The 10,921-nt window shown below is 60.6% G+C and overlaps 1 protein-coding gene across 2 annotated transcripts; it reads left to right on the forward strand.

Annotated features, from left to right (window-relative positions):
- Positions 1-621: 621 nt before the first annotated feature.
- Positions 622-8,786, forward strand: UBE2Q1 (ubiquitin conjugating enzyme E2 Q1). Of its 2 annotated transcripts, none has more exons than XM_051858638.2 (13): positions 622-1,104; positions 3,105-3,209; positions 3,476-3,580; positions 4,169-4,219; positions 5,868-6,008; positions 6,203-6,287; positions 6,476-6,536; positions 6,745-6,835; positions 6,939-6,997; positions 7,094-7,142; positions 7,401-7,496; positions 7,848-7,914; positions 8,372-8,786. In XM_051858638.2, the coding sequence occupies exons 1-13, from the start codon at positions 778-780 to the stop codon at positions 8,455-8,457; spliced, it is 1,323 nt and encodes a 440-aa protein (XP_051714598.1). In that variant the 5' UTR covers positions 622-777; the 3' UTR covers positions 8,458-8,786. The 2 variants fall into 2 exon arrangements, with proteins under 2 accessions (XP_051714598.1, XP_008262596.3); XM_008264374.4 differs by having other exon boundaries at positions 636-1,104; positions 8,312-8,786.
- The last annotated feature ends 2,135 nt before the right edge of the window (positions 8,787-10,921 follow it).

Consider the following 10,921-nt stretch of genomic DNA (forward strand, 5'->3'; position numbering starts at 1 on the left):
GGCAGGAAGGCGGCTAACCCACGGTCACGCAGCCCATCAGCGACAGGACTGGTGCCAAACTCCAAGTCCCCCGGACCCCAGTCCCTGGCTGCTTCCCTGACCACACGCCCCTCGGGCTGGAGAGGGCAGGCCGTGGGGCCGAAGCTCGGGACGCTGCGTGGAAAACCGGCGTGGCTGCGCAAGACGAACATGCTGCCCACGCTAGCCCCGCACGTCTTTCTTCTCTGCCACCCGAACGCCCGGCACGCGCGCCTCGGCTCGGGGCGGAGGAAGAGGGGCCCAGCGCAGGAAACAGGGTCCCGCGCGGGTAGCCCCTGGGAGCACGCGGCGCCGGGTCACGTGAGAGGGGAGCGCCGGCGAAGGGCCGCCGCGTGCAGGCACGCACGGCATACGTAAGCACGCACGGGGTCGCTGGAAGCGGCGAGCCCGAAGCTCCGCGTCACATGTGCAGGGTGGCTGACGAGAACGAGGGGGCGGGAAAGTCGGGGCGATCACGTGGAGGAGGCCGGCGCAGGGAGGTCACGTGACGGGGGCCGGAGGCGGGGCCGCCGCGGAGGGGAGGAGGGGCGCGCGGCTTCCGGCGGCCGGGGGGGGGCCGCCCAGCGAGCGGAGGGGGGGGGGCCCTGTCCCGGAGGTGGCGGCGGCGCCATCTTGGCGAAGGGGGGATCAGGAAGTGCGGACCGCGGCGGCGGCGGCGGCGGCGGCGGCGGCGGCGGAGCCCGGAGCGGAGGCCGGAGGCTCCCGGCCCGCCGGCCCCGGAGCGGAGCGGAGCGGAGGATGCAGCAGCCGCAGCCGCAGGGGCAGCAGCAGCCGGGGCCGGGGCAGCAGCTGGGGGGCCAGGGGGCGGCGCCGGGGGCCGGGGGCGGCCCGGGAGGGGGGCCGGGGCCGGGGCCCTGCCTGAGGCGGGAGCTGAAGCTGCTCGAGTCCATCTTTCACCGCGGCCACGAGCGCTTCCGCATTGCCAGCGCCTGCCTGGACGAGCTGAGCTGCGAGTTCCTGCTGGCCGGGGCCGGAGGGGCCGGGGCCGCGGCCGCGCCCGGACCGCACCTCCCCTCCCGGGGGTCAGTGCCTGGGGATCCCGTCCGCATCCACTGCAACATCACGGTGAGGATCCTGTCGCGTGCGCCTCTCTGGGGGCCCCTCGGCAGGCACTCGGGATCACCACGTACAGCTCCTTGCCCTCGGAGGGCGCTCAGGCCGAAGCCCCGCGAGGCGCTTGGGTCCTCCTCTCCAGGTCACACTTGGTTTTCCCGCTTGAGGGTCTGCTGTGCACTTAGCATCTCTTCCGTTGACCCCGGATAGCAAGGGTCACCCCGACATATGGCACCTAGACTGCCCCTTTCCACGAACCCACTCGTACCCAAGCCTCGTGATGGTGGCTCCTTTGGCCACTTGTCCACAACTTTACCTTGCCACCAACGAATGCCCCTTTCTCCCGCGACTCCTGTGTCAAGCTTCCAGACCCGCGCCCTGGCCGCAGCTGGAAGGCCCTGGTCTGGAAGTCAGTGTGTTTCAGTGCTGCCCTTTGGCAATAGTTCCCTTGACTTAGGTCGGTGCCACCTGTGGGAGCCCTGCGCAGGCGTCCGTTAGGCAGCCCCTCTTTGCTCTCAGAATTTCACCCAGTGAGTGTGCTGGGCGCTAGCTCCTTCTCCCCTTTGGATTCCCTTTTATTGTGGTGTAACCTCTAACTCTCCTCTTGTCGCCCCGGCTGGCCGCAGGGCTGCCACTCACCTCCCAGTTCCCTGTGGAGGTGGCCAGGAGCCCTAGGTTGTTGCTTTGCCTGGTGCCCGTGTGATCCAGTGAGCTGGGGTCTCCCCCATCTATTCCTAGCAGTGACAAGTGGTGTTTCTCCCTCGTGAGCATCATTCCCTACTAGGCCTCCATGTCTCCTGTCCCCTTGCCCCCAGACCTGGAGGAGCAGGGGTGGTGTCTGATGTGTGGGGAGTGTGTGGTTCCACATGGCACAGCACCTGCGGCGAGCGGCTGGTGTCACCTGCTCTGATGGTCTCCAAGCCCAGAGCAGTGGCTGGGGAGCTGGGGGATGGTACCCACTCAGCAGACTGTGGATAGACACACTGGAGACTTCTGTAGTGCTTGGGGCCTACGTGCCCCTTAAACGCTTCTGTATCCTCAGTCCGACCGGGTCAAGGTTGAGCGAGGCAAGCCTGGCTCAGGTTGCGAGGTGCCCCACCAAAACTCATGCTTGCCTTCCGTTTCTCTCTTCTTCCTCCCACCCAAGAGTTACCGTTGAAAGACTGAGGTTTGCTTAGGTGAACTTGGAGTCTTCCATAATGACTTTCCTTCCAGCGTTAAGGATGCTGGAGGCTTCCTTGGCCTGTGTGGGAACCTCCAGCTTTAACTTTGTACTTGGAGTAAGTGTCTACTTCCTCAAGGTCTACCCATCCAGCAGCCCTTTGGCGACCGGCTACTCTGCCTGGCAGGAAGTTCGTGTAGGGGGTCACCAGCCAGACTCCCTGCAGTTCCCATTAAGGAGACTTGGCCCGAACTGGCCCCCTTGGTTCGGGCAGAAGGGGAGTCTGGTGAGGCTGCATTTGGCACAGTGGCTCAGGAATGCTGGGAATGTCAGCGGCGTAGGCCTCTTTCTCGCAGGCCGCCATGTGGAGCCCCACAGCCCCCGGCTGGACTGAGAAGGTGGCAGGTTCCCAAGGCAGGGGGGACGCGGTCTTTGAGGCGGCTCTGTTGGGGGGTGGGGGGGGCGATGGCTCCTGGCGCCTTTTTACTCCTGGGTTCTGCAGACCAGATCTAGTTCCCAGCTTCCTCTGTAGTGTGGTCTTCGCTCTGTTCACGCCGGTGTGACCGTGGTGCAGGGAGCCCTGCCTGCGTGCTCGTGGAGCGGAGAGGCGGAAGGGCCGGGGCGGGTCCTCCCGCTCCAGAGGAAGGAGCAGAGGTTTCAGGTGTCTTCGTGGATGGGTCCTGCTGGGGGCTGTGGTTGGGAAGCCACTGGGGGAGCCGCTGACCTGCCACGCTGAGTGGAGGTGAGGAAGCAGTGGCACTAGAGGCCTTGGGGGACAGAGGGCAGGCGGAAGCTGGCCTTTCCCGCAGTCGCCGTGTTGACCATTCTGCTCTTCCCCCCTCCCCCCCAGGAGTCGTACCCTGCTGTGCCCCCTATCTGGTCGGTGGAATCTGATGACCCTAACTTGGCTGCTGTCCTGGAGAGGCTGGTGGACATAAAGAAAGGGAATACTCTGGTGAGGGGCCCTGGGGTGGGGCCCGTGTCTCAAAGGCACCCTGTGGAAGGGGGCTGGCGTTAGGAAGTGGGCGGAAGAGCAGCCTGAACATTTTGGGGGCAGGCTTCTTAGGGGAGTTGGCTTACGGAAGCCACAGGAAGATACCTGCTCCAGCCCCGGGACTCATTCCCACAGCCACGTGACCCGGAAGGTTTAGAGAGCCAGGTAGCCCCTGGGGTCGGAGCTGGCACTGAGGTCATTGGGTGATTCTGGCCCCTCGCCCCCAGCTGTTGCAGCATCTGAAGAGGATCATCTCCGACCTGTGTAAGCTCTACAACCTCCCGCAGCACCCCGATGTGGAGATGCTGGACCAGCCCTTGCCAGCAGAGCAGGTGAGCGGCGGGCGGGGCTCGGGGGGTGCACCGAGGCGGGTCTGCGGTAGTTCCTCGTCACCTCACACCCCCTCTCGCAAGCACACGTCCCGACTCTCCACCTCTTCTCCAGCCGAGAATCTAGCTAAGTGAGGCATCAGCAGCTCCTCTCTCCCAGCAGAGCGCGCCCTCCTGGGCAGTATTCCTCATGTTGAGAGGAAGGGAAGTTGTTACCATGATCCTAGCAATAGCAGTTGGTGGCCACTGGGGACCCAAACCCTTGTTCAGAGCCCAGAACGCAGTGTTAATCTGGAGACCATCAAGGAAGGGAGGGTGCTGAGGAGCCTTAGACGAGATGTGTGAGGTGGGTGAGAGGCCGCTGTTCTGCTTCCCTTCCCTTCCTTGGCTTATGGTAGGAGGAGCGTCCCGGGCTGGTGGTGAGACATTGCCTGGGCGCTGGTATCCGCCCAGATCTGACTGCTGGAGAGAGCAGCAGTGTTACGGGCAGGTGCGCAGCCTCCAGGCCTGGAGACCCGAGGAGTAGGCCAGAGGCTGTGACCCCACAAGCCACTGGGGCTCACATCTGCCTCTCTGCCCTCCCCTCTGCAGTGTACACAGGAAGATGTGTCTTCAGAAGATGAAGATGAGGAGATGCCAGAGGTAGGCTTGCCGCGTCTGTGTACAGAGCTCCAGTTCAGTGCAGAACTGGGGAGAGGAGTGAAGACAAGGCTTACTGATGAGAGAACAGCCAGTGTGGCAGAGCAGCCGGGCACCCCTCCCACGCTGGAGTCAGGTGCAGGTCTGTCGAAGCCAAGTAAACCTTTGGCAGGTTAAGTTCAGATGGCGTCCGAATCCCATGGAGCTGACCCAGGCTCATCTCACTGAGCTCCAGTTTATCTATAAAATGGGATGATAATGACTACTGTCGATGGTTTTCTTGAAGATTAAGTGAGGCACTGCACATTAAATGCTTCACGTGGTACACAGTAAAGGCTAAATTTATCTGATGTATTCTGCAAAACCATTTATGTTTGTAGAGAATTTAACATCATGGTGAAGAACTGGAGTTTCACTGCCAGACAGAAATTGATTCAAATCTTAGCTCTCTGAAGAGTTGTGTGACTTGGGGCATAATTAACCTTCCTGGACCTCCACTTACTCATCTGTCAGCTGGGGATAAGATGGAATAAGTTGTGGTGGCTGGAAGAATGAAATTGGCGAGTGCGTCGCCCCAGTATAGAACCTGACATAGGCGCTGCGTAGATGTTAGCTGCTGATGTGATAACTGGGTTGCCGTGTTCCACCAGAGGGAGGATCACTCTGGTCGCTTTGTTTCTTAATATGGGGTTAATGTCCCAGTTCTGAAACTTTGTAATGGTCTTAATACCAAGAGAGGGCTGGGGGCTGCTGATACTTGAAGCCTGCTGCTGGCAGTGGAGGGCCCTCCACACCATCCCCCCAGTGTCAGCGTGGGCTCCCCTGTGCACACGGAGCGAATCCTGCTGTGAACTCTCCCACCGCCCTCTCTGGATCCTTCTCATTTCCGCCTTGGCATACCTGATTCAGATCCTGTGCCATAGGCGGGGGAGACTGGAGCCTGAGAACTTTTTTTTTTTTTTTTTTAAGATTGATTTATTTGTAAGCAGAGTTACAGACAGACAAAGATCTTCCGTCTGTTGGTTCACTCTCCAAATGACTGCATCATTCAGTCCTGGGCCAGGCCAGAGCAGAAGCCCAGAACTCCATCAGGGTCCCCTGCGTGGGTGACAGAGGCCCAAGCACTTGGGCCATCTTTTGCTGCTTTTCCAGAAGCAGGAACAGGTGGCTGGATCAGAAGTGGAGCAGCCAGGACTGAACTCAGTGCTCCTGTGGGCTGCCCATGTCACAGGTGGCAGTTTGGCTGTGCCATCAACGCTGTCCCCTGAGAGCTCGTGGGTCTAATGTCACCTGGTGAAACATGAGCTCTGAGTCACAGTCTCAGGCCAGAGTCAGTCTGCTGAGAATTAGGGAAGAACTTGTCCTGCCAAGGGAGAGCCGTCGGTGCAGCTGGAACAGGGTCAGTGTGGGGACCAGAGTTAGGGCCTCGGTCCTCGCTGGAGCTTCCCGTCACCCTGGGTCCTCACTGCAGCTCTGCTGTAGCTGCAGAACTCGGCAAGAGAAGACACGGGCCTCATTCTCAGACTGTGGAGCAAATGGGGCTGGGAGCTGTTCCAGAAACAGGAAGGGTGCTGTGTTGTCAGCCTTAGCTAGACGGGGAAGGTCATGGCCCTTATCTCCAACCTGTGTTGCTTTCTCGATCCCACTGCAGGACACAGAAGACCTAGATCACTATGAAATGAAAGAGGAAGAGCCTGCCGAGGGCAAGAAATCAGAAGATGATGGCATTGGAAAAGAAAACTTAGCCATCCTAGAGAAAATTAAAAAGAACCAGAGGCAAGATTACTTAAATGTACGTGCCTTGTAGGGAGAGGCTGGGTGAAGGGCTTGGTGGGTAATGGCTGAGAAGTAGCCATTGCTTAGCAATATGGGGTGCACTCCTATTTTGGGTGTGGCCAAACCTTCCCTAAGTGCAGGGCAGACTAAGGTGCAGCATGTGTACTTGCAAACCACATGACCACGAGCTTTTGTGACCCTCCCCGGCAGGGTGCGGTGTCTGGCTCGGTGCAGGCCACTGACCGGCTGATGAAGGAGCTCAGGGATATTTACCGATCACAGAGTTTCAAAGGTGGTGAGTGCCACAGGAGGGTCTGGGCACACGCCGGGCACGGCGCTCTGAGCCAGTGGCTTGGATTGGCTGCACGTTCCTGTGGGGCAAACCTGCAGCCTCCGACCTCTGTGTGTCGGTCAGGGGTGGGAGCTGCTTTGGGGACCACTCACTGCTTGGATCGTCACCTGACACCTGCCGTGTTCTTCCAGGAAACTATGCAGTCGAACTCGTGAATGACAGTCTGTATGATTGGAATGTCAAACTCCTCAAGTGAGTGGGGACTTGGGATCGTGAAGGGGGCTGAGGGAGAGTGTGGGGACCGTGGCAGGCCCTCCAGGGTGGTGCCATCCAGCACGTCACCCCTGGGCGCCCGGGCGGGTGCGGGCAGGGGTCGGTCTGCTGCTGGCGTCCGGCGGGGGTGCCTTTCCTGGGCCTCTTGGCCTGGAGCGGGGCCTGAGACCAGGTCGCTGCTTCACAGAGTTGACCAGGACAGCGCTTTGCACAACGACCTCCAGATCCTCAAAGAGAAAGAAGGAGCCGACTTTATCCTCCTCAACTTCTCCTTTAAAGTGAGACTCCACCCCCTCGCGGTCCCCTCCCCTGGCCCGGCTCCTGGCTGTGCTGTGTGGGCGGCCGCCGGCCTCTCCCCTGACTGCTGGCTCTCTCTCTCAGGATAACTTTCCCTTTGACCCACCGTTTGTCAGGGTTGTGTCTCCAGTCCTCTCCGGAGGGTGAGTGGTGGCTGGGCGAGGGGGAGCGGGCGGCGCCGGGGGCCGAGAGGGCCTTGGAGCTTTTTAAGGTCCAACTGACCAGGCTTTCTCCTGCAGGTACGTCCTGGGTGGAGGTGCCATCTGCATGGAACTCCTCACCAAACAGGTGAGCCTGTCTTGGCCAGACTCACCTGGGCGAGGCGAGGCTGGGCTCTACCTCACGTGCCCCTGAGAGTTGGGCAGTAGGCATAATGTGGCTCTTTCATTCCACCAGGCAGGGCGCCCCCACTGCCCGAGGCAGACAGGCAGTGACTGTACCGGGAGCGAAGGGCAGGCGCCCACCCAGGGCAGCAGCTGCTCGCCTGGAGAGCAGGCGTCTCTCCGGCAGCTCTGTCCTGACTCGTTTGTCCCTGCCGTCACCCAGGGCTGGAGCAGTGCCTACTCCATCGAGTCGGTGATCATGCAGATCAGTGCCACACTGGTGAAGGGGAAGGCACGCGTGCAGTTCGGAGCCAACAAAGTAAGGAGCCTGGCCTGGGGCTGGGGGGCCGCTGCAGCCAGGTGCGGCTCGGGCACTGCAGGCCAAGGCTGCCTTATTTGAGGGATCGAGCAGATAAGTTCCCTGGGCTGGGGCGTTGCCGAGAGGCCTCAGGTACCCACAGTGGGAGGCCCTCGGGGCAGCCTCTGATTTTGGGAGGGCACAGGCCTGGAAAGGGTAGGGTGTGGACTACATGGAGGGTGCGTAGTGGGTCACCAGAACAGTGCTGGGAGCTGGCACTCCTGGGTCTGTGGGTGGCAGCCTGTGGGAGGGGAGGGGCGGGTGTTCAGGCCACAGTGGCCACGGCCTGATCCGGGGCCTTCCTCTCCTCAGTCTCAATACAGTCTGACAAGAGCACAGCAGTCCTACAAGTCCTTGGTGCAGATCCATGAAAAAAACGGTGAGGCTGGCGCCAGCACTTGGGAGATCAGACACTCCGAGGCCCCTGGGTTTTCACTTGGGGCCCAATGGCAGGGACTCCGTCTGGTCTCTGAGCCTTGCCGTCCGTGGACACGGCACCTGCCCCAGCGCTCCAGGCAGGCTGGGGTGGCTCAGCTCGGCCCCTCCACTCCCAGAGAAGCACCCGGGGCTGGACCTCCACTAGACCCGCCCCTCTGATGACCACCCTCTGAGGAATGGCATCCTCCCTCCTGCTCAGCCTCCCAGCAGGCAGTCCGCATCCCCGTCCCCATCCCGTCCCCTTCCTAGGAGCCTTTTGTCTGAGGTGGTTGGGGACCAGGGCGGGGAGGGTGGACTTCAGCCCCCTCCTCACTGTGTTTAGTTCTGTTTCTTTGCAGGCTGGTACACACCCCCAAAGGAAGATGGCTAACCCTGGAGTGTCACCCCTCCCTCCCCAGGCACCACTGGACCAATTACCTATGAATGCTGTATTTGGATCTCACGCTGCCTCTGTGGTTCCCTCCCTCATTTTTCCTGGACGTGATAGCTCTGCCTATTGCAGGACAGTGATGGCTATTCTAAACGCTAAGGAAAAACACACAGAACTGTTTCAGGTCCTCCAGACTGACTCAGACCAGCCAGCCTCCTCGCTGGAACCCTTGCTAGCAGGCATTCTTCTCAAAGACACTCTCAGCCGCCGCCTCTCGCTGGAACCTCAGCTGTGCTCCAGGCTAGAGCCTCCTTACCTATGCTATGGATTTTTAATTTATTTTCTCTTATTTCATGTACACTGCTTTTTTTGGTTACAGTGTATGATGGATGTGTATGGAAAAATGTATCTTTGGGAAAACAATTACAGTTTGTTAATTTGAAGATGCTGGTCTTGACTCATCTTTATTTTTATCCCCACATCCCACCCCACCCCCAGCCCCTGAATACTTGGGAGGTGGGGGAGGGGGCCAAGTCCACTGTTGCTGTGGTGCAGGCTGCATTTGGCTGCTGAAGCAAGAAAAAGGTGGAGCTGAAGCACACGCCCGGCCGCCCCAGACCCTGCCGAAGGCCTCCGGAGCACGCGGCGCTTGCCCCCCAGACAGAGCCGGCCTGCTGAGCCACCACGTGGCAGGGGAAACGGTGACGCGACTCTCACTGCTCTTCAGTCACGGACTTCGCGAACGGGACCGAGGCTGCTGCACGGGACTGCTTCAGATGAACCGAGCGGGGCTGGGGCTCGGCCGCCGAGGGTGCTCTGGGACCTGCGTCTCGGCAGCCGGCTGCGACAGGGCTGCAACTGCAGCGCTTGCTGGGCCCGCCCTCCGGGACGGCGCTCCCTGGTAAGCTCCGCTCACCCTCCTCCTGCCTCGATTCCTTGGTTTTGTGGAAGCAGACGCGTGCGGCTCGGAAGTGAGTCGCCTTCCCCGGAGTCTCGCGGATTCTGTAAGCCTCTCCGCTCGGTGGATCCTGCTGGAAAAGCCTGCCTCGAAGGGGGTTGGCCTGCACTCCGTGTCCTCGCCCTGGGCCTGCAGAATGGCTGGGCGGGAGGCGAGGCCGGGCGCCCGTGCGTGGAAGGGCGTGCCGTGGCGACAGCCTGAGCAGGACTCTGCCCGCGGCTGGTCGGGGAGCTCGCTGTGGGGCCGAGGCTGCCGTGCCCGCAGACAGCCACGGGAAGACCCACGTGGGGCCAGCTGCCTGGGCACAGCGCCCCTGCCTGCTTCTAACATCCCACGGCCTCGCTGCTTCAGGTGGGTGCGGGGTTCAGCCGTCCCACCCCCACCCAGCGCTGCTCCAACTCCACCCGCCTCTGCCTGACGACCAAGGGTGCTAACACGCTGAGGGTGAGGTAAATGGGACACAGGAGGAGCTGCTCCACGGTCTTCCACGCCTGGTGGTTCGCTCCCACGCTCGCTACCGGCCCTGGCGGGCATGTGGACTGTGTTCTTAGCAGTGTGGGCTGTCCTCTGTACAATGTATTTTGTAATGTATTTTTCTCATCTACCAAAGGATGAAACAAATAAAATTATTTAAATAGTTTGGCTCCAGTAAAGTTATTTAAAGAAGTAACGGGGGTTCAGATTCCCGCGTCGGTAGGCACGGCGGCTGTGAGCTGCAGACATCCGGGTTTCGCGGGGCTGCCACTTCCCCAGCCGGGGCTCCCTCTGCTTTCTGTGACCTTACAGCTCTCCACCCAGGAGGCCAAGAGAAGCGGGGCACTATCCCCGGCAGGGTGTGCGGGGCCCACAGCCCACTGGCTTCATGGTGTTACCACAGCAGTTTTAGTGGGCAGGGTAGGGCAGCTAGAGAGAGGAACTGGTCACCCCAGACTCAAGAAACCTAGCAATATTCATTTGCCAAGGCGATGGTTCATTGGTTAAACAGGCTCTACTCGCTTAGAACGGCACGCTGGGGACACCAGACAGGGCCCCCATCCCCAGAGTCTGCTGGGGCGGCTTCTGTCATGCTCTGGGCACAAGGAAGAGATGCAGGGGAAAAAAAGAAAGTAACAAAAACCACACTGGCTGCTGTAGGCTTTCAGGTGAATGGAAGCGTCTTGGCTGTGGGTCCAGCGTCCGTGCCCACAAGACCCAGAGACAAAGGAATGTCTCATGAGAGGTGAGCTTGGAGCGAGGTAAAATGGAAACGGAAAGCCTTGGGCCCAGTCTGGCCTTTTTCACCTCCAGGACTCGGGAGTCAAAGGGGCGCAGGAGGGCAGGGCAGGCCGAGTAGACCTGGGGCACGCGGGAGAGGCCGAATGCCACCTGGAGCCGGTCACTCAAACTCTTCAAACTTGAGGACAGGATTGGAAGGCAAAGAAACACAGTGAAGGAAGGACCGCCCCCAGCGGGTCCACCTGACCCCTTGGGGAACTTCAGCTTGTTCCTCCCAATGCCGGCTGTACACAGGGTTTCCGGCCTGGGCAGGGCACGCAGCAGGCCCTGAGCATGGCCTGGGGAGGGCAGCCAGGGTATGCATGGCAGGGGTGCTTATCTCCCAGTTCACAGCCCCAGGGACTC

This window comes from Oryctolagus cuniculus, chromosome 7, assembly GCF_964237555.1.
Source record: "Oryctolagus cuniculus chromosome 7, mOryCun1.1, whole genome shotgun sequence".
Taxonomy (NCBI): domain Eukaryota; kingdom Metazoa; phylum Chordata; class Mammalia; order Lagomorpha; family Leporidae; genus Oryctolagus; species Oryctolagus cuniculus.

Excerpts from the sequence above, each read along its gene's own strand:
- UBE2Q1 (XM_051858638.2), top strand. The coding sequence starts at position 778 with ATGCAGCAGCCGCAGCCGCAGGGGCAGCAGCAGCCGGGGCCGGGGCAG. Across the intron at positions 4,220-5,867 it reads AAGATGAGGAGATGCCAGAG|GACACAGAAGACCTAGATCA; the intron begins GTAGGCTTGCCG and ends ATCCCACTGCAG. Across the intron at positions 6,009-6,202 it reads AGAGGCAAGATTACTTAAAT|GGTGCGGTGTCTGGCTCGGT; the intron begins GTACGTGCCTTG and ends CCTCCCCGGCAG.